Consider the following 24,465-nt stretch of genomic DNA (forward strand, 5'->3'; position numbering starts at 1 on the left):
TTGGTTCAGTTCCTATTTTAATACTACTTAAAATAGGACTTTTTTTAACTATACGAATATTATGTTATCTGTGGCCGAGACTAGATTTACAGCTTCATCGAATGAAAATAGGAGCAAGTGCAAAAAAATTATGGAGCGGCTGAAGACCAACACTTGTTTATCGAATGTGACTTTAGTTTGAGGACAGTGCTAAGTGCTCGATTCTCAGCTCAAGCCGTCATAATTCGATAACATGGATCGCCGTTGTAATGGGTGTTGTAGGGGATGAATCTACTACAATTATTATTTACTGACTTTCACTTTTATTAGTAGTCAATGAGAGATAAAAGAAAATGAAATACTTCACGGCTCGTTAATGCTCTTGGGTAAGGGTGGTGGCGCGGGCGGCTCAGCTCTGCTCGCTTGGGTGGAGTTCGTTGCATTCTGTTGCATCTCGGTATTGGGCAGCCATCCCCTGGTGTGATATTTAGTGATTATTCATAAATAAATTATTCATATAATTAAATATAGAACACACAGATTAACAAATATGTACATGACCTCGGTGGTCTAGCGGTCAAGCACACCGCTTTACGACCGATGGTCGCGGGTTCGATTCGCACGGCACAAACATTTGTATTCATGAGTATGATTGTTTGTATCGGTCTGGGTGTTTTCTATGTATAATATTCATGTATTTACAAAAAAAAAATATCTATGTATATGTATCAGTTATCTAGTACCCATAACACAAGCTCTAGCTAGCTTAACTTGGGTCTAGATGGCGCTGTGTGAATTGTCCTGAGATTATTATTATTACATACTACGGTTATCTCAGATTACACAGTCAGATGCACTAAGAGAGAAGAGAAGCGAAGGGAAGCTGTAAATTTGTACCTAATATAAATAATTAAATTGACACCTATTATTTCATCTTTGACAATTATATTAGTACTTAGACTTTTGTTTCCATAACATGGGCTCTTAATATTAGGATTACGTTACAAAATAGTCTGTTGTCTTGCTTATTACGTCCTTATTAACTTACATTTTACAAAAAAAAATGTATAAATGATATTTATTGAAAAAAATCCCTAATAAAAAGGACATAATTCAAATTTTCTTTTATTGAAAGTCGGCCTTGACTTGGAATTAAAAAAGAGGAAATTTAATGAAAACGCGAAGTAGAAATGACGTTTGTGATTCGATATCTTGATATGTTTATTATTTATCAGATATACATTCTGACGAATACTGGTGATAAATTACCTGTTTCCATGAAAAAACTTGGAAATGAAGTAGATATTGGATGTTAATACAATTAGGAGCACATTTTTAAATGAGTTCGAATTGAAAGATGTTAAAATTTTGTTTGATAATTGAATGAATTCTTCAATACCTTAGAGATAAAGTTTTTATAGATAACAATGGTGGCAAATAAGTATACGGCCCATTTGATGGTAAATGGTTACTGTAACAGCCAATGGCCGCCAGAAAAAGAATATTTAAATACCTCATTAAGAATTTGATGATTATGTCGATTATTCAAAGCAATTCGATGGCCTCGGTGGTTTAGTGGTAAACCATAAAGCGGTATTTTAAAACGTACCGCTTTGTTTCCGATGGTCGCGGGTTCGATTCCTCGCACGGTGCTACCATTTGTATTCATGGGTACGATTGTTTGTATCGGTCTGGGTGTTTTCTTTGTATATTATGTATTATAGTATATTGTATACAAGTATTTATTTATATTAGTTGCCTAGTACTCATAACACGAGCTCAGTTTACAGTGGAACTAGAAGACGCTATGTTAATTGTCTAGGGTTATTTATATATTTAATTACGATTTTATACCTCATAAAATCTTTCCTCTTGCATTACTTTATCTAGCACTGAAACTTTTAAAATCTGATGCCTAGTATAAACAATGTAAAAGTACAGACAGCGAGTTCAATAGTTTTAAAAAAAGTAAAAGAGTTTAATTTTTCGTTTTTTAGTTATTATTTTACGCCTCATTGATACATCACGAATTTTGGTCTGAAAATATATGTAGTTTAGGTTGGAGAAGGCCTTGGTGTCACGAGAAAACTCGGTCAGAAGTTAGTCCTTCATAAATTGTTAGTTGATACTCAATGCTTCAGAAAATTTATACCTACATACCTATATGTAATATCCGGGCGGGGAGCCAGGGTCGGGTGCTGGAGCCTTATACTTAATTCTGCCAAACAGCCTAGATTTAGGTTTGGGCAGTTCCTCAATATGTTTGCTGGACTGAGCATCGGACTTGGCTTCCGTTCTTAAAGGTAAAAGAAGGTCAGTCTGTGTGCCCACTGTGGAAGGGTACCGACCCCTGTCGTAAATGAAAGTATCTCTTAATCATTACACGCTTAATCTATACTAATGTTCAGAAATTAAATGAGAAAAAATTTTTTCAATATCTTCCAACTTTATTTCAGTATTTACATTTCAGTATTACAATATATATAGTATAGGTAAAATGAAATATCATTGTTTACGTTCTACGTTGTTTTATACTCACTAGCTAGTTAAAAAGGTTTTTTTTATATGAAATTGGAATGTTAATTATATGTATAGAAATTCCAACTGTAAAAGAAGAGATACAGAAAGCCTGTGGAAGATATATCTATTATACATATAAAAAGATGAGATAGCACCTTACCCTATCTCGCAATTCAAAAAATCTGATTATAGCCGGAAGGGCTGATCGCAGATAGAGAGAAAAGAAAAAAAAATTGTTTACGTTCTACGTTGTTTTATACTCACTAGCTAGTTAAAAAGGTTTTATATATGAAATTGGAATGTTAATTATATGTATAGTATTTATTATACATATAAAAAGAGAGGTACCCACGCAATTGACTGTTTACAAATTTTGCTCAGGTAAAGGTATGAAGGAGAAGTAGGTATAAGCTGGTAACATTGTCAATTAAAGATTATACATAATGTGTAGGAAAACCCTAGATGAATGTGGCTATGAACATCATGGAGCAAGTCGGAGGAGTATTTTACACACACGGGACAATATACAGACAAACAAAGTAAAATATATTTGTAAACTGTATTTATATGGGAAACTAGAAGTGCCCGCGTTTGTTGATACTTCCATATAACCTTTCATCCCCTTTCAACCCCTTACAACCCTTTTCTCGGATTAAAAAGGAAGGACATATGCTAGTCCTTTCTCAGATTCTAGACTATCTGTGTACCAAATTTCATTTGGCTTGACAGCGAGACAGACAGAGAGACAGTTACATTCGCATTTATAATGTTAGTAAGGAGTAAGGATAAGAATAAAGCTAGAAATGAAATGGCTCAAAGTTATCAGCCTATTTGACTAGTTATTTGACAGTTTTCAGAAGGATTAATCAAATGTCTATCACACGTAAGTACAAAAAGGTTTTTGTCCTTAAAACTAGCTATGATTCATCACGGATATACGATTCTGAGATGTCTTATTGTTACAGTTTGATTATTTGTTTGTTATCAATATGTCATCATATCTATTTTCACATATTATGAAAAAATACTCAGCGACATATTTGTAATTTTACATATTAGAGGTCACAGTGGATTTGAGATAGCTTACGTTATTTATCCTATGTTTAACGGCCGGCAATGCGCTTGCAATTTCCCTGGTGTACCCGCAACACTAGGGGAATTGCAATAGGGCCGACGCTCATAGGGCGGCAGGAATCACTTACCATCAGGTGAGCCGAAAGATCTTTTGTCCCCTGTGCTATAAGAAAAAAAATCATTCCAACTGTTGTAATTTTAAACAAAAATATTAGGTTCTTTTATATTTTATTAAAATATGTACTTGTTTTCAATACAAAATGAGCTCCACCTATTATATAACTTTATTTTACTATAGGCATATCGTAACGAAAAGTACTTACGAGTGATAGGTTTTTATAATAGGAATAACTAGCTGTTAACCGCAACTTCATCTGTGTGGAATTTAACTTCTTTTTCGTAATATAAATATTTTTTTAACATAAAACTAGCCTAAGTTACGTTACAATTTTACCCATCTGTGAATGAGAGTCCCGTCAAAAAGTTCGAGTCGTTTCAGAGATTCATGAAAACAAATAGAAATGCTGTGTTTTTAGATCTGTACCTAAGATGAATGATGTGAATAAATGAACATATAATCTTAATACATATTTAGGTTGAGTAATATACCAGAATTACATGACATATCATCATGAGATATGGCCTGCCACAATGTTGTCTTACTTTATTTATGGCATTAGAATTTAGATTTGTTATCCTTGCTTATAGACATTATTGTATATTTTGTTTTCATTTGTTACATGTTACAGATTAATCGATTCTTGGTCTCATTTAGGTACTAGTACTGGACAGCTAGCTAGTAAAATATATTCAGATGTTATTTTAGAGTTAAAAATGTTTTTATTTCTGATGAGATCCAATATGTTTCGAAAAGCGTGCATGACGATTTACGTTGCATAATTCGACGCAGACGTGACTTTGAACTTGCGTACTAACAAATGTACGAACATGCCACGCCAAGGTCAACTCTCCTGCATAACAGATGTAAGTCAATTATCACTTGTATCTGCACAGACATGTGAATAAACACATGTTAACTCAGCGTTACGTTACATTACAAACATACAAATCTGTACATCTGTCTTGTTACACTTTAAAATGATTTATTTTACCATTTCGAGTATTGCCTCCTTCAATTTTATGTCCAAATTACCATTATAGAAGATAATTTACATCATTAGATACGGCAATGTAGAATATCATTCGAATATGATTGTTATTGGAATGAGTTTACGGCACATTGTTGATTGCGAAGGTTTTTCTGAGGTAATTACACAACAAATATGTAGTATGACATGATTTTTTCTTCTATTTGTTGTTCAGGAAACTATGTATTATCGTTTACCAAATAATTAAAAATATTTTGATTTTATAATTAAATAGCTTAGGAAGTTAGGACCTGTTTGAGAGGATTTAAGTCCCAACGCATAGTGTAACTATTGCAAATATTGGATATATTATGCAATTTTTATTTAAAAAAACCATAAATAATCATCATTAGTTTCACTAAAATCATTAAAATAAAATTGTAAATTAATTATATAACAGGAATAAATGTAACAAAATTAAAGAGATAAATGTTATAGATTATCTTCAATCTCAGGAGTTGCATTACTGTCGGTTATAGCTGCTTTATCACCAGCCTCATCATCAGGATGTGGACTCTCAGGTTCTAAATCATTTTCAACATCTGCGTCATCAATAACTTTTTCCTTTTGTAAAGGAATTACTTCTATAGGTTTTTCATGTTTGTTTTCTTCTAATCCATCGTTCGACGTCAAATAAGAAACTGATGTATTTGAATATTTTTCTACTGCATTCTTTGTTTGTGTTCCTTCTTCATTTTCATTCTTGGTGCAGTTTTCTCTGAAAAACATAGACAAAAGTTGTTTAAAACGTTTTACAAAATATTTCTTCGCTCTATTATTGAAACGCACTGAATTACAACTACGAAATTCTTCAATGATGTTACGGTAATAAATATTCGATTTAAGAAAATAGAAAGAAAGTTATATACAAACAAAAAATAAATAGTAACGTACCGTTAACATTTTTATACATTGAATACTGTAAATCTCTTGAAAAATCTCCTTGTTTTCGAGATACGAGATGTATGTTAAAAATATCTTGTTTACCGCGTGGAAAGGTATATTTTACGATGCCAAATGGCATCGGCATTGGCAATACGAATAATAGAGTAATCGGTGCCTTAGCAACGACTATCAGCTGATTTTGAAGAGCGTTATCGTTGGATTTTATCCAAATTCATTTAAAAATACTTCAGATAGTTTTCCACTCTGTTCACGTAATAGTCATTAGCTGTAGAAATGTATATATTTCATTTCTAGAATTATATAATTGCTGTAATAAGGATTTCTGTGAGTTTTTGGTAGTTACAAATTTGCAATTTAGTAAGTTGCCATTTCTATAAAAGTAGATCTACAAAAAAGTTAATGCAGTTACAATGGCAGATTGTCTGTGTCCCGAGATTTAGTTACGTAACACCGTTACAATCCTGTCTTATTTTATGATAGACTATTACATAACGGTGTGATTTTAACATATATTTTATAATAAATAATATTCGATAACAATCTCTTGGTTTAATAAACAATTGTGAAATAGTGTGTAGTGCAATGAGCTACGAAGAGATATATTTACTCTGAAAATGTGTTATGTGTAAATAAAATAACACAGAGTAGTTAAAGTTATAAATCATTATCTATACAACAGAAGGTTCTAATGCTGCGACTACGTAATTTTAGACGTCACTTAGACTTGTCGTTCAAACAATGAAGTTACTGCATCACATATTGCAATTTTTTTATACGATGCGGGTGATAAAAATGCATATGGAGATGGCAGACGGCCACTGCAGCTCATAAATGCTTATATACGCAATATACCTATACGTTACTTAGGTTAGCTAGAATCAAAAGCTAGCTAAGCTAAATACAAAAGACTTCTTAATTTAATGTCAGGTAGGCCAGGACAATCACATTCATATAGATAAAAAAATCCTACGCCTACGATAAAATATATGCCAATACCAAATGATTATGAAATAAGAATGCTATCTTACGAAGAGTAAGAGAAAGAAAGAAAAAAAAAGTAGGAGCAATGAAGAAGAGTAGAAGAATTTTTTAATCCTAAGTCCAAATGTGCAATCCTAGGCAATTAGAACGTAGAAGAGATAAAATAGAGAAGAAGGGAATAATGTTATTTCAAAATTACAATTTAACGTTCACGTTATTGTTGTTTCATTTTTATTGCTTATTTATTTTTCTATTCTCGTAACGATATCGACATCATAGTACAACTTCAAATAAATATTTTTTGTCTTATAATACAAAAAATAATTCAAACCATTAAATACATAATACAAAAATTGCTGGTTTATATTAATATGCTATTAATAATCAACTTTGCAATAAATTTTGATGTAACGGTATCCATGGATTCTGCATAAACGCTGTAGGATCCATAAGGGCTGATAAATATATTTCTGATAAGTTGATATATTTATAGGTTTATTGAAATATATTGTGGCGATTGCTATCAGTATATAGTAGTCTGTTTTTTATCTAACCACTATTGGCATCTCACAATATTTGGTTTTGGTTAGCTACTGCTGTACAGTCTTTGGCTCGCAGCCAGAAGTTATTCTCCCGGATCGTCTCTTGATGTCAGAGTTAGTTAACAACTGTTCAAGTTTGTTTTTATAACTCTAAAATTGTTACCGGTGGCTGTGCCTTTCATGTGTCGTCAACAGAAGTGAGGTACAGAAACGGCCGTCGCTTGGCTGATTTACCTATCTAGTTACTACCATATTACTTAGTTATTTACCTATCTGCTTCGATGAAGTACTCGACTAAATATTTTTTGTATAATTTAAACGACACCTTTATTAATTTTTATTGGATTTAAATATGATATTCTTTATTTGCTTTTTGATTAATTAAAAAAAATAAAAGTGCTTATGTTATATTTTATCTCAGACTTTTAATTTAAGTACTAATAATATTATAAACACGATAATTTAGGATGGATTGAGTTTTGTTACTCTTTCACATAAAATTTATTTACTGATTGGATTCAAGTGACATTTGATCTTGGATTCCTAATACTTTTAACAATTTATAATGTGTAATGTGATTGCAATTTTGTGCAACAGAGCTGTTGTAAATATATCACAGTTAGTTTATGTAGTTATGCTGTAAACCACTTGATTTATCTTCTGTTTAAACCTTAAAACACTTCAGTTATGTACTGAGAGATATAAGTGTAACTAATAATGATAAACATGCGGAATACTTGTAGATACATTATCTTATCAGGTAACGTGTGGAACATACCCTAATTGAGTGGGAGGGGTTATTTTTTTTATTGAGGGTTTTGGACCATGATCAGCTGCCAATTCCTGGCACTGCGACCTGCATAGATCTATTGTGCTCGCCCTTTTTTAAAGTTCGCTTTATCAACTAACGTGTTTAACATATCCTAATTGCGTGGAAAGGTTTATTTCTTTTTTATTTAGGGTTCTGGGCTATGGTCAGCTGCTAAGACCTGTAGCACTGCGAATACATACCTAGACTATTGTGCTCGTCCTTTTTCAAAGTACGCTACCTAGTGGGAGGGTTAATATATGTAGAGTATTTGCTTAATGCAATATAATAACGTCCACAGAGGCTAAATTTTATGACAGTACTAACTTCTGCCCGCGCTTCTTTCGAATATCATCTATACGCTTATCTTAATATTCTTCGAATATAATTAAAGATATTTGAACAAATTGGCTTATACGTTTTTTATGCTATAGGAATGGCAAAGAAGCTGAAGAGTCGCCTATATACATAAACAGCACTACTGAAACCACTTAGTTTCATTAATAAAAGACATGATATTTTTTTTCTCAGAAATAGCATGAGCAGAGGAAACCTGCTTCACATGACAACGTGGAGTCAGTAGTCCTGTTCATGTATATAGATAGATAATATTAGTATGTATATATTGCCATATCTTTATATAATCTCCTACATCATAGTGCTGCATATACTTGTGCTATTTAGGTGCGCACCCAGCGACGGGCTATTTGCGTGCGCGGGCGCGTTTCGGTGCATCAACCTCGCATCCGTGACATTAAACCAGACAAATTCACTATGGCACGGCTCTGTCTCTTACCATTTGTAAAATATGAGTAATATTCTAGACATAGAATAATGCTCAGATTTTACAATAGATATATTATTACACTCTAGATACTATAAAAAATATTATTGTAAAGTACTAATATGTGTGCTGAATACATTTTATATCTTTATTGTTTATTTCTTTTACCTATGTCTTTATTTTTATTATACACATCTATGACATAGGTAGTCTAATTATGGAATGCAATGCGATAGCTAATGAATGAGAGAAATGTCATTAGTCATTATTAAGTATTTAAATATTACTTTAAAAGGTGTTATTTGGCATCAATATTTATTTATTTCACATGAACGTTAATTCAATTATATCATACATTTTCGAATTATTTGAAAATAAAAAAAAAACTATTTATATTTTTTATAATTCAGTTACAGTTCAACAGTATAAAAAAATAATTTTGGCGGGAATTGTCTATGACAGGTTGTATATATATCTTTTTTTTCTCTCTTCTTTTGGCTCCGCTTTAATGTATATTTTTATAACAACAAGTAAATAAATTAGAATCGGAGAAAGCTACAGATTCTGCAGCTTGTCAATTTGGGTTTATTATTGCAATTGGCCAGTAATTATTCTGTGCAATATTTCATTCAATTGCAAGTCGTCCGGCGGACACCCACACAACAAGTACCCACAGCCGTTACTAAATCAATGTTAGGAAGATCAGCCCACAAGTGAGACAGTAACTCCGCCGACATCCGTCTGCACATTACAATTGATAACTAACTATACTGCAATTATATGCCAATTGTTGGTGGGAATGCAGTCAGTGTGTACTGCATATTTAATGAAAATGCAGTAGGAAAATGTCAGAAGTGACAGTTGAAAGACTGTAGTAGACTGTTATTGAAAACATACTAGTATAAGTAATATGTAATATTATCTCTTTTATTTTTAATTTTCGAGGAGGCAAAGGCCGGACGTTTCTGCTGTAATAAATGGTTTAACGTTGCCGTTTGCATATGTAATTTGCCGACCTTTTAAGTATAAATTTACGTAATAAAATTAATACCAAATCAGGATAGATCTTGTTCAGTGATATCATGAAATAGGAAATATGATGAAAAAAAAATTATAAATAATAAAATCAGTTTATATTATTTATAATTTTTTTTTCATCTTGAGCTTACGTGCATACATTTTATTATATGTATATTAAATAATTAAATTCAAAATGAAATCAATGTCAGTTAATTACATTAGATAATATTGATAAAACTTGTAATCATCGATATTATTATGTATATTTTATTACGTACGTGAAACAATGACGCGAATTACTTTACTGGTGATATATTTAGTACTAGCTGTATACGCGACTATGTCCCCGTGGAATTTAACTATATTTTTATGAAATAAACTAATTTTTAGTAGACCTACAATGAGAATCACTGGCAGTTTTTATATATTCCTTTATTCATATTCAAAATATTATGTTCTTTATATATATTTTTTTTTATAACACTTCTGTCACTGTGCTCTGCAATAATAAATGTCTTAATTGATGTTTACTTTTTAAAAATAAAGGTAGCCTAAGTTACTCCTTATTACAGACACTACTTAGCTTCAGACAGACAGACGAAAATTGTAAAAAATGAAATTTTGGTGTATGTACCGTATTTATATTCATATGCATGTAGTAAAAAACGGTTATTTCAATATTACAAACAGACACACCAATTTTAGTTATATGTAGTATGTAGTATAGATAAGCTGTTACTCGCAATTTCGTTTATTTTTTTGAGACAAAAGAAAACTGTATATACATACTTCTAAGATATCTTTTGTCTGGATATTATCCTCGGGGTCTATATTTACGTCAATATTTCTAAAGATACGTTTAAGTGTGTGAAGGTATCAAACTCACTTTCACATTTATATATCATTATATAATATATATACACAATAACAAATATAGACTTGGTGACTTGTTTTTACAACTTAGCTATTTATATTAAATCAATATTGGTGGCAGCTGTGGGCTGGCACACATATTTATTCATGAAAAGTCATCAATAAACAAATGTGTTGTACTACCTATAACATAATATTTATTTAGTATTCCTTACAAGTTGGATAATGGAGTTAACATCTGGAAAAACGGGAATTTCATTGAGTAAATTATCTTCAGAAATAATTATGATCATCATGAGAGAGAAATATATACCTACATAATATATATTGCTGAAATTATGAAATATAGAAATAAATTTATTCAATTATCTGAGCCAAAGAATTAACTATAAAATGGCGCACTTGTGTCCCTAAAAGATTTCACTTATTGAAATCTCTGAGCCAAAAACTGAACTATAAAATGGCGTCCGTTTCCGAACGTTTATTCGATATTTAAAACGTGCAGTTTTCACTATACACATCCCTGTATCCAATTCATATCAATTGAATCAGATTCGTGAACGAAAGCAAGCAATCAAATTGTTTATTGCAAACAATTACGTAATTGTCGATGGTTTTGCTGTAGCTGTGTGAACAACGCCGGTGTCCATGTTGATAAACTGTTATCAGAAAAACAACTGTTACAAGTACTGTTACCTGATAAGTATTCACTAACCTATGGTTCATAATTACACTGTGTACAACAATTAATTAAATTAAACACCCATCTACAGTAATTTATTGGCGTGATCAATCAAATATAATTATCAAAATCAGTTTAATTTTAAATGTACACACAATAAGTTACTGATTGCCGAAGTTACTTATTACCGAAATAGGTTTAAAATTTGCAATGTAAAACACTGTCTGGGAACTTTATCTTTTTGCATACGGTTAGAGAAGGTCTTTCAAATGGAATTGAAAGCGATTAATTCGTTTTATCTTGAATCCCATAAGCTCTATTAGTTAATTCCAGAGTTAGCGTGAGTAAGAAAAAACCTCTTCAGCTTTGAGTCTAATACCTAAGGACTAAGTTTTGCCTGGGAATTCATCAGCGTGACTATGGTTAAAAAGTAACCATTTTTCTATAACTTCAAATACAAGATCTTTATATGTTATATGTTATTCTATATGTTATGTCTTTACTTATGATTAGTTAAACAATATTATCTTATCGATGGTTAAAGTAAGAAAGCATTTCAATACATTCTCTCCCAAATAAAAAAATATACAATTTTAGTGAGAACGTATGTGAAATAATGACTAAGGTCAGTTACATATTTGTGAGTTCATTTATTAATAAGAAAACATCAAATCTCTTCTATTTAAAATACTTTCATGAAATGGAATGAAACATCTGTTGTCTCTTTTGCGTCATAAATGATAAAATGTTTCAACATTTTCCACTTATCACAATCAATCGATATGTTTGATGACTGACATTAAGTCGTTACGGATTGAGTTGCAAAAGTTCTATACTAGCAACGCACCGCGGTTTCACCCGCCGCTTCATTTATAAGCACTTCTTTTTCATTTATCATTCGTACTCGTAGATCCTAGCTCTCTGTTGTAGAATGACATTTAATACCCTGATAGCTTCCAAAAGAACCGGGCTATCAATGCAAAAAGGTTGTTTTGACGAAACTGGCAATCCCAAAAATTTGTGCGTTCAAATCACAGATCCGATAATATTATATATTCAAACAAACTAACAAACTCTTGAATAGCAAACCGCCTTTGCTTTGTACAGGTATACTGTGTACATAAGACTGAGATTATAAAATGTTTCCAAGTTTTTTGCACATATAATAATTCTCTAAACGATATAAAATCAGTTGCGTGATGCAAAAAGAAAAGACTGATGAAAATATCGATTTAAATTTATACTAGATATTAGGTCTGCTAAAAACTGAAATTCTTATCGTTTTCTGTAGTAGAATCTTACGTAGAATACTAATAGCATAGATAAAAAAGTAATCTTGTTCCTATTCCACAGATAAGAACAAGTCGAGAAGAAATATAAACAAATAACTCATATTGCAAAGGCAAACGATTTCTCAATGTACCTAGTTTATTCAGCAGATTACACTAGTACATCGAGAATCTGATAATATTTAAAATGATATGCTTTTGGGGACTGGTCTGTTCGGGTTACGAACACTGATTAGACTATTTGCTTTATGCTGGTGGTCACTCTATTCTCCCAAATTTGAATTTTAAATTGAATATGTATTATTGTAAACATGTACGGCATTTATTTGAAAAGTACGAGCTGAGTTTCTTGTCAGTTCTTCTCATCGACGGTAGATTTGATATATCACAAGAGTCTGTAATAGACCTACGTAAATAAAGATATTTTGAACTTATAATTTAGAAGTAGTACTTGTAAAATAAATATAATAAAATGTTACAGTTTAGACAAATTTAACCGTCCGGGGTGGTGACAGAGTTCTAGTTCTATATCTGGTGTCTGACCATGTAAGGTGCGGCGTGGGGTGCTCCGAGCCCGGAATAGTCTCAAGTAGTTCAGGGTTGTTCATATTTTTTAATATACACAAATTACTTCAAAGACATGGCTCGGTGTCAAGTAGGTAAAAGCAAGATGGTTTTTTTATAACTCACTATATTAAATAATCTAACCCAAAAAAGGCAAATAAAATGAACGATTTTCCATACAAACTTTAATCCCTAGTTTAAATTTTTACCCCCTTAAGGGTAACATTTTTAAAAACTTTGAATATCATATTTATTTGTATTTAATCAACAGCCTCAAAAATAAGTTTCATGCTGACGATTCTTCCATACATTTCATCCCTCCTTTTAACCCCTTACAACCCCTTTTTCGCATTATAAAGTAGCCTATGGTTTTTCTCAGGGCCTAGACTATCTGTGTACCAAATTTCATTTAAATTGGTTTTGATGTGAAAGCGAGACAGACAGACAGACAGAGTTACTTTCGCATTTATAATAGGAGTAAGGATTAGTAAACAGTTTAAAACAATACACAATTTGAGATTTTTTTAAAGGTAGGCGTTCTTTTCGAACAGTGTTTTTATAGTATTAGCTAAATTTATAATATTGCGAACAAAAATTGAATAACAGAATAATGTCAAATTTCCAACACAATTTAAACTACTAAATTTCTGAAATAGAAAATGACATATTGACCGAAAGAAGGAAATATTGCTATACCTACATATTAAAGGCATGTAATTTTTTTTTTAATTTTAATTTCTTAAAAGCCTAGCTTAGCCCTTAAAATCTACATTATATTGTTTATGTAATGCCAAAATAAGCTGAGCGGCCACCTCATCAAGTGGTCATCCACCACAGATATCATATAATGTACACCAAAGATACAGTCTACAAAGTAAGCTGTTTGGCGACTGAAATAAGTGAAACTGAGGTACCGACGCTGACGCCTATTTACAAATCTACCTCGGTAAAATAAAAGAACTAAAATATATAAATAAATAGGTGACCAAATTATTCATATGTATAAACCAGCTTATGCCCTCGATTTTGTCCAAGTACTTTGACATTAATTAAAAGTAGTCTATATCCCTAAAATTCTATTATTTTTTGGTAACTGTTAGCAACCGAACTAGAGAGACAAACATAATTATACATAATCATTATGTTAAATTTATAGCCTAATGAAATTAAACCTTACACTATTTATATAAGGTTTATTGTAATTTAAAGTTTAGTTCGGATGCAGTCATTGCACGCTCCAGAATTCGGTTAACTTCTCGAGGGGAGGTCTCAAGGTCGGTAATTAGCGACTCATTTGAGCTTCAATTTGGATGCGGGCTGGAATCTTTTCTCATACTGCATGTTTTTTATGATTTATTTAACAACCTGTCTCTAAGTATATGAAAATTTAATACTCATGCGCAAATGGAATAGTTGTACAAAGCAATAATATTCGAGACGTGCCTTGTAGGATAGTCCATTTGTCGTGTAAAGCTTTAAGCTACATAACATTACGCTACGACCAATAGGAGCGGAGCTGCAATGAAAAATATTGCAAAAGGTGGGAATATGAAAGGCAGACAAAGTTGCGCGTGTCAGCTAGTATACTATATATTAGTATAATTATATATAACATATAAGTATAACGAAATTATAGACATTATTGTTGCCCCAAGAATATTATTTTTCTTTTACTCAGCCCTACAGCACGAATGCAAATAAAGCGCATAACTGCAGCTGGGATGCGCGCGCGCACGTTTGGACGATCCACGTAGGTACTGTTGTAAAATTAACATTAAAACGTCTAATGTGCATTGTTGCTACCCGCGCTTGCCACCAGTGTCCGTTGGTTAGATCTTTCCAAGACAATAATGTAAACTTATTTTTAGGCTCAGCAGCGAGTCAAAGGAATAAAACGATACACATTCTTTTTTAACCACTTTCTGGACAATAGATTACTCTATGCTGAATTTATAATCCATAATACATAATCTGCAGTGGATGAAAACGACAGATTCACAATAAACAAAAGAGTATATGCGTGTTGTGTCAAATACGTTTTTTTATTGATTAAATGTATTTTTTGCGTAATTAAAAAAAAATATTAGCAATGCGCACTCCTCTATATAAACTACATATATGTATGTGAAATTTCATACTCCTTCGTCCTGGCAATTTTTGTAAAAAGGGGAACAAAGTTTTGCTTCACAAATTAATATGTAGTTTAATCTAAATATATATTACTTAAAAGTGACTGACGTAGTGATCTATCAACGCGCAGCCCAAACCACTGGACGGATCGGGCTAAAATTTGGCATGCAGGTAGTTGTTATAACGTAGACATCCGCTAAGAAAGGATTTTGATTAATTCTACCCCCAAGTGGATAAAATAGGAGATGAAAGTTTGTATGAAACTTTGTCAATTTTAAACCGATCGGGCTGAGACTTTGCATGCATAAAGCTACTTTGATTTATCAAAATCCTTTCTTAGTGTATGCCTGACATAGGCATCCCCTAAGAAAGGATTTTGATAAATTCCACCTCTAAGGGGATAAATTAACGCGAGCGAAGCCGCGGGAAAAAGCTAGTTAGAAATATAATAAACTAGGGAACGTCTTGTTGTTCACACTAATCAAGTGAACGGATCTTAAACATATTTGATGCGGAAAATCTTTTCTTTCATGTCTCATGCGTTTGGTAGGGGGTGAAATAAGGGATGAATGTTTCCTTATCCTATGAGAAATGAGAATTCAAAAATACATAGAATTTAGTTTATTTGCGTAAAGGCATTCGTTAGGTCTACATCTGTATCTACTACCAATAGCTTTTTTTCATTTACACCAGAAATTTCACTACTTCGGTTTTTATTTTTGTAATTCGAGTAACTGGATTGATTATATATATAAATAGGTTTTGCTTCCATAACAATTTTGTTATAATTATCTATAGTTGATCGTTTTCGTGGAACAGATTATACCTATTTCCATTATACATATTTAATTATTTACATTCTTTTATAATTTTCCAAGAATTTCTTTATGATAAGATATTTTATACCTAACAATATTAACCTTATTTATTAATAGGAATATCGCGTGCGGATAATGTCAAATATTTTTGAGTTTGTTCATTATATATATATATTTATTTTTTAAATTCCTACAACCATGGATTAAAACTGAAATTGAAAGTATTTTTTCTGTTTATATGACATTATTATTAATTCTTTATTATTTTAATATATAAAGAACAGAATAGAATAAATATTTCTCCAAATAGGCTTAGATATAAATTAAAATTAAATGTATTTTGTATTCCTTCTTTTAAAAAATGTTCATTCCACTATATAAACTATGAGTTCGTATTTTCCTAAAAATGGGTACATAGTTTTTGCTTCGTGATTAATATTTTCATTATTTTATAAGTGTTTTATTTCTTTTATATTCTTTAAAACATATGTTCCAATATATATATATGTATATATTTATATAAATATTTTTTTTAATAGACATTTATGTAGGGGACCTATTAAAGTACTACTAGTTAGGGCATTGCAATTGTCTGCATAATGTATGATCGACGACATATGTTGATACTCTCATCAAAACGAAACACGTGGAACATATTGGGTACGAGTATGTCGCTTTAAACGAACATGCATGACGCGGACGAGTCATTATATGGAAGGTCATATTGTTTAGTAATGATATTAACAGAGACTACAATAGCAATGTAACCTTGGGTATATTACTAAAAATATCAATAGAAAGCTAGACACATAAATAGGTAAGTTTTATTTGTATCTTTGTATGCACTGTCCGTCATACTCGTGAACGGAGTATGGAGTATGACGGACTGGTCTGGTTTGGTTATGAACACTGATTAGACTATTTTCTTTTGACAAAATTGTAATAGCATATGCCGATCTGTCTTCTCTATTCTCGATTGTCTATTCTCTAATATGAATTTGAAAATGATTCTGTATTTTGGAGAAATGTACAAGCTGATTTGAAAAGAATAAGATCTGAGTTTCTTGTCACTTATTCTCAGCTCGAAAACACTCCGAACTAACTGTGGATTTGACATATCATAAGAATCTGTAATATCTTAGTAATATTATAAACCTGAAAGTTGGTGAATATGGATGGATGTTTGTTACTGTTTCACGTAAAAACTACTGAACGGATTTTGATGAAAATGTATATTATTAATAGCTTATACATCAGAATAACACATAGGCTATACATTTCATGGATGGGTGAAACCGCGGGAACCGCTAGTACCTACATAAATAAAGTTTTTTTTTAAACATATATATACATTTATGCGCGTTTTAAGAATGTACCCCTGCTCTCAAAAATTCGAACAAAATCCTTAAAAACGATATTCTGATATATGAACATCATTCAAAAGAGCAACACGAAAGCTTCTTGTTCATTCTTCTTGTGATGAGTCTACGATCCGAATGAGTGGTAGGATAAAAAAATATGACTATTCAAAAGTGCTTATATTAAGTTTATTTGAATGAAAATTGTTTCTATTTCTGTAATGCATGGTAACAGCTTCCGGGTTCCCACGCCATACATCAACGTTTGGGAGTGTCTTCAACAATACTACACATAACGTTTCATACAAACAAGTTCAAGGCTAAATATGACTACATTTGACTACAATGAAGTATGTTTATAAATTGGAGGCTGGCGGAAGATGTAATAAATGAAAATTGAATAAGAAAAGCACAATGGAGCGTTATGCACTTGCAGCCTTGGACGCATATTGAGCCAGAACTGTTTGATTATAAATCTGCAACATTGTTACAGATTGTTGCCTATTGATTTTAATTGTTTAAACGATTATATTGACAAAAATATACATGGCACAAAGGCGAAAATAATTCTAAAAATCTTTTTTTTAAATAATTTCTCAAGACACTTCACACAGCACCATCTAGTCCCAGGCTAACCAGAATTTCTATTATAGATACTAGACTGATAAAACTACATTGATACGTTTTTTTTGTAAATACATACTTATATATACATATACGTAGAAAACACTCGGACCGAAACAGGCAATCGTAGTTATGAATACAAATGTTGAACTTGCGGCCATCGGAAGTAAGATGGTCCGTTAAATCGCTACACCACCGAATGCGAATATTAAAAAAACAATTTTATAACTTAAATGTTACGACTAACTACATGTAATTGAAATATATCATATATATATTTTTTTGTGTTCGACAGAATAAAACTAACGAACAATACGGTGTAAATCGAGCCACGACATACTATAGCTATAAGTAGATAAATAATTATTATTGTGCATTTTCACTGTTGGATGAATGTTTATGACTGATTTCTCACCCTTAAAAAGGTTATCAACTATATATGTTATGACAGTAAATTAAATACACTGCGGACTTATCATTTGAGGAGCGGAAGATGTCTAATAACTGACATTACATGGTCAAAGATTCAAAGTTGGTTGTCCTCATATAAGCCAATGAAACTGAGTGATATAAACATATAATAAAAACCTATATATATATGTATTGTAAACAATTTAGATAAAAATATTATAATTAGAATTAATTTTAATAAGAAAACTGTAATAGTCAAAGCAGTTCCCCCAACGTACACTTAGATTGTGGAATGTATTACCTGCCGAAGTTTTCTCTAGAAAATACATCATGGGGATTTTCAAGAAGGGTATATTAAGGTTTCTTAAGGGTCGGCAACGCGCAAGTGACACTCTTGGTGTTTTAGGCATCCATAGGCTACGGTAACCGTTTACCATCATATATGGCCTTATACGTTCGATTGCCACCATCGTGATATAAAAAAAATATAAACAATTTATGATTCAGCCATCAATAATCATAATGGTTGCTGTAATAAAAGAAAAACTCGAGCATATTTTAAGAAATCATTCAAGACTGTTTATTTAAATGTATGCATATGGAATGGTGTACACATCTACGCTAAGATAGAACATAGACAAGGAACCAGTGGAGGATGATAGGATGAACATGAAGTCAGACCAGTCAGCTGTAGCTTATACACCAGGAACCACGATGATTCCCAGAGAGACAGCGTGGAAGTTGATTTGATTTTTTTTTCAGGACAATTCACACAGCGCCACCTGCTCCCAAGTTAAGCTAGCTAAAGCTTGTGTTATGGGTACAAGATAACTGATACAGACACATAGATATTTTTTTATTGTTTTGATATGCTACATTGCTATAGAGCAATGTACCATGTCAAATCAAATTCCGTATTCATAAGTATTAACATTTTTTTAACTGATAATTTCCTACGCCGGGTTAGACTGAAGGGTCGTGAGTTCTATTCTAGTAAAAAAAAAACTTTGTCATGTTTTAATAATAGTGTTTTCACATCTGGCTCGTAAAACCACTTAAATTCGTGTAGCTACATTCAATTTACTGGACAAGACAGACAGACCTCTGTGACCTGTCATATCAACAGACGCTAATTAAATTAAATTAATAACAATTTTCGACAATCATACATTGCTCTGATAAAGTGTTGTTAATGATTAAATTCTGCTATAAAAACTTCAATTTAGTCAATTGTCGTAAGTTAGTAAAAGGTTAATATTCATTTTAATTTTTTTTCGGTTTTTTACAAACTCAGTTAGTTTTTTTTTAATGCATGATAATGGAAAGGTGCACCCACCTGCGCTAACGATTTACGCTGGCGGAGCACCAGTGGAGAATGATAAGATATGAGATCAGGTCAGATAGCTCAAAGTAGTGGCAAATTCGCCGGGAATTCCTGGTGTAACATGATGGTTTTCAGGAGGAGCAGTGTGGAGGGCAACCTGGTACATTGTTAGCATGGTTATAAGTCCCCATTACTAATAATCCTCTTTCCTTCAAACACAGATAGTATAATATATAGGTGCAATCTACACATGTAAACGAAATATTTAATAATAGTTGTACACGCGACTTCGGCCGCATAAAATAGTGACCTTGGCCAAATAATGAAAAAATATTTAGTAATTTAACCTAATAAAAGCCAAAGAAAAAAGTTTCATCATTCTAACTGTGAAAATGACGATACTTCCATACGATCTTTCATCTCCCGTTCAACCTTACAACTCAATGTTGAAAGCGAGACAGACAAATAGTCAGACAGACAAAGTTACTTTCCCATTTATAATATTAGTAAGGATGATAATGTTGTTTCAGAATAATTATAATTCGTGATAACATATTAATTTAAATTTTGTATTTGTCTTTCTATACATCATTTCATTAATATGTGTAATTATAAACAGTATAATTAATTCTAGATATGATTCAATGTAATAGAATATTATTCAGATATAATTACAATAGGTATTTATCTAATTTTCACATGTTACAAATAATGAGTTATTTATTAAAAAATAATGAATACTGTACTATGACCGTAGATTAAATAAACGCTCAGATCATTAGCATATCTAATAAATTTACTTATTTTTAATAATTTGTCTATATATATTAACATTATAAACACAAAAGATTGTGAGTATAAATGGATAGATGGCTGGATGTTTGTTACTCTTTCAGGCAAAAACTACTAAAGCGATTTCGATAAAACTTTACACTAATATAGCTTCTACATCAGACTAACACATAAGCTATAATTTAAAAAGATATTATGTAAATTAGGCGAAATATAATGATAAATATCAAGTAAGTGTGATGCAGAGGAAAGGATCAGCTAGTATAAAATAAACTTATATTCTGTTCTACTAAACGAAAAAAAAACAATGTCTGAGGGATATGAATGTGGTAAGAATCCATATAAATTTTATATATACCAATGCGCCTGTCTGTCTGTTTATTGTCTTATATTTAGAAAACGTATCGACCCTACTTTCACAATTACACTATCTCTGTAATTTACGCGTGTGATAAGCAAATAAGCACCTAGTAACTTTACCTACATTTTATCGTCGCTTAAACTGATTATTTTATGATTTATTACACTGATTATTATAATTATAGTAATTACGTACACACTGCACTGTCATATTTATTGATGTATATAGATTCTTAAATATAATTACCTGTGTAATGAGTATTTTAGGACTTTACTGTATGAAATGTACAGTTTGATGTATTTTATAGATAGATTTAAAATATTTATTTGTTTAAATAACTTTAATTATAATAAAGAAGACATATTATATTTAATAATAATATAATATATCTTCACCAGTATTATTATTATGGGGTATTTAGATGGTGCAGTGTGGGTAACGCGCACATAACACCCCTGGAATCTTAGGCGTTGATAAGCTACGGTCACGGTTTACCATCGGATGGGCCGTATGCTTGTCTACCATCATAGTAGTATAAAAAAAATGAGATAGCCTTGCTTTCCACCATCTCTCGGATTAGGTGGGTGGTTTGTTATCTGTGTTTCCATTATCGGAGATTCAGTCACAGTAAATACTTAACTTATATTTTTTTAAACACATACATTATGTACATAGAAAACACCGTGACCGATACGAACAATCATATTCGATCGATCTCGGTATTCATATTGGAATTGAACCCGCGACCAGTAAAGCGGTGTGCTAAACTGCTAGATCACCGAGGCCGTTGTGTTAAATTAACGTAGCGTAGATTTTACACTCTAATATAAATAATAATTAAGTTTACTATAAAGCAATAGATTGTATCTATGAATAAAATCCCTTGATCAAAATATGAGGAAAAATCATACACCACGAGCAAACCTACCTACCTACCTACTACACCATAAGCATACCTTGTAATACCTACATACCTATTTAATGTGAGTAAAAACTTCCATTGGACATGAGTCACCGTTCCGGTCAACATTGATTCCGTCTATCGTAACTACATATACGAGTCACGAGACGTATAAATAATAATCGTGAAACCTATAAAGCAATGGTCTACCGGTTTACCATTGGAAATCAATCTCAAATGCAATTTTAACGTTTCGTTTTTCAAGTATTTTCTATTGAAGACCACTAATCTATACATATAAATAAAATTGCTGTGTCTGTTTGTAATATTGAAATAACCGTTTTTTACTACATGTATGTGAATATAAATACGGTACTTACTCCAAAATAACATTTTTTTAAATTTTTTGTCTGTCTGTCTGTTTGTTCCGGCTAATCTCGGAAATGGCTGGACCTATTTTGACGGGACTTTTTTTGGCAGGTAGCGGATGTAATAAGGAGTAACCTACGCTACTTTTAGTTTAGAAAAATAAAGTTAAATTCTACGTTAGTTAAATCGCGGGTACAGCTAGTACTAAATACATGTTAAGAAAGCTACAAGAAAACATATTATACATCTATCTACCTATTTTTTTGGGTTGATAATGGAATGGTGCACCCGCCTGCGCTAACGGTTTACGCTGGCGGGGCACCAGTGGAGGATGATAAGATGAGCATGAGGTCAGGTCAGTTAGCCCATCGTGCAAATTCATCAGGAATTTAACACGATGGAAATTAATCCCTCTTTTGGGATAAGTCCGCCATTGTACCATCTATTTATTTTTTAAGACATATGTATCTATTAATATTTTGTACAATAAAGAATTACAAACAAACAAACGATGGTTTCCAGGGGGAACCACGTGGAGGTCGACCTGACATGGTACATTGCTAGCAATGGGGTTATCAATCCACATTACTAACAATCCCCTTCCCCCCTCTATCTACCTATTGGTTTTTTAAATTGATAATGATATGACATTTCATCATATTAATTCATTAGGAACCGAACATAGTTCATCACTAGCCATGAGGCTACTAATTCCTAACAATAGCAATCCCCTCCCTATGTTACATTGCAGCATGTTAAACGTTGCAGTTTACATTGTTAATGCAAAACTGATAACTACATTAGTATATGACTTCTACAAGGCTGCAATTGTTTATTCTATACATTCATACACAATAGCATCAATGTACGAAATAGATACTAAATAATCTATACATCTATACATTTATACATATAAATAAAATTGGAGTGCCTGTGTGTAATATTGAAATAACCCTCTTTTTGCTATATGCAGCCATTTCCATATGAATATAAATACGGTACACACACCAAAATAACATTTTTTACAATTTTTGTCTGTTTGTTCCGGCTAATCTCTGAAATGGCTGCACCGATTTTGACGGGACTTTTTTTGGCAGGTAACTGCAATAAGTAGTAACTTAGGCTACTTTTATCTTAGAAAAAATCTTTTATTTATTCCACGCGGACGAAGTCGCTTGTACAGCTAGTTTACAATAATACCCGTATTCAGGCCACGAGCATACATACTTCGATCTTTAACGATTTGTAAATATATAATTCTTACTAATATCACAGATAACATAATATTACATACTAATATTATAAACACGAAGTTTGTGAGTATGGATGGATGTTTGTTGCTCTTTCACGCAAAAACTACTGAACGTATTTTGATGTAACTTTACAGTAATATAACTTATACCTACATAAGAATAACATATAGGCTATAAATTTCACGCGAGTGAGACCCCGCGGTCTAGTCAATAATAAAAAAAATCCCTAATTATAATATTATTTTCTCCTCCTAATTTTTCAAAATTAGTGAAATATAATAATAATAACCATGGACAATTAACACAGCGCCTTCTAGTCCCATGGTAAGCAGAGCTTATGTCATGGGTACTAAACAACTGATATAAATACTTCCATATATTTTCTGTAAATACATACATAACATATATAGAAAACACCCAGACCGCTACAAACAATCATACTCATGAATAGAAATGTTTGTACCGTGCGAGGAATCGAACCTTTGTACCTGTATTGGTGTCCTATACTGCAAGACAACCAAAACCGTCAAAAATATTTATTACATATTTTATAAACTCTCCTAAGATTATCATGTACATGTAATCACATAAATATACCAAATTCAGTTGTAACTGTGCTGAAAAATGAAGTTCAAGGTGTTTGTGCCAGTGACTGTATCCCTAAGAGTAGCACAATGGTGTTCTCTGACAGAATAGGCTGTAATTTTGGGTCTATTTTGAAGTATCATCTTAAGGGTCATTTGTTAAACTATTCTATTCTATCAGTTTTAATCTTATAACATTGACCTCTGTTGAAAACTGGCGTCTTATAATATGCGTTGCATCATGTCTGGCTGTCTGGCCAGTTATTAGCTTCTTACCCATATCCCTTCGTATTACGTGACTCACTTGACTCGACCGCTTCCGGGGCCCTGAGCCTGTGCGTGGGTTCATTGGATTGTTGCCTTTTATATC

General features: G+C 32.0%; 1 protein-coding gene across 3 annotated transcripts in view; it reads right to left on the reverse strand.

Moving 5' to 3' along the window:
- Positions 1 to 5,090: 5,090 nt before the first annotated feature.
- The window catches only part of LOC131846021 (uncharacterized), a 33,341-nt gene continuing 13,966 nt past the window's right edge, over positions 5,091 to 24,465 (reverse strand). For all 3 annotated transcript variants that reach the window (XM_059195226.1, XM_059195224.1, XM_059195225.1), the window contains exon 3: positions 5,091 to 5,439. In XM_059195226.1, coding sequence (XP_059051209.1) covers positions 5,154 to 5,439 — 286 coding nt within the window. In that variant the 3' untranslated portion in view covers positions 5,091 to 5,153. The remainder of the gene's footprint in view (positions 5,440 to 24,465) is intronic.

Source organism: Achroia grisella, unplaced genomic scaffold, assembly GCF_030625045.1.
Source record: "Achroia grisella isolate CSIRO2021 unplaced genomic scaffold, CSIRO_AGI_Agris_v1 utg487, whole genome shotgun sequence".
Classification (NCBI taxonomy): domain Eukaryota; kingdom Metazoa; phylum Arthropoda; class Insecta; order Lepidoptera; family Pyralidae; genus Achroia; species Achroia grisella.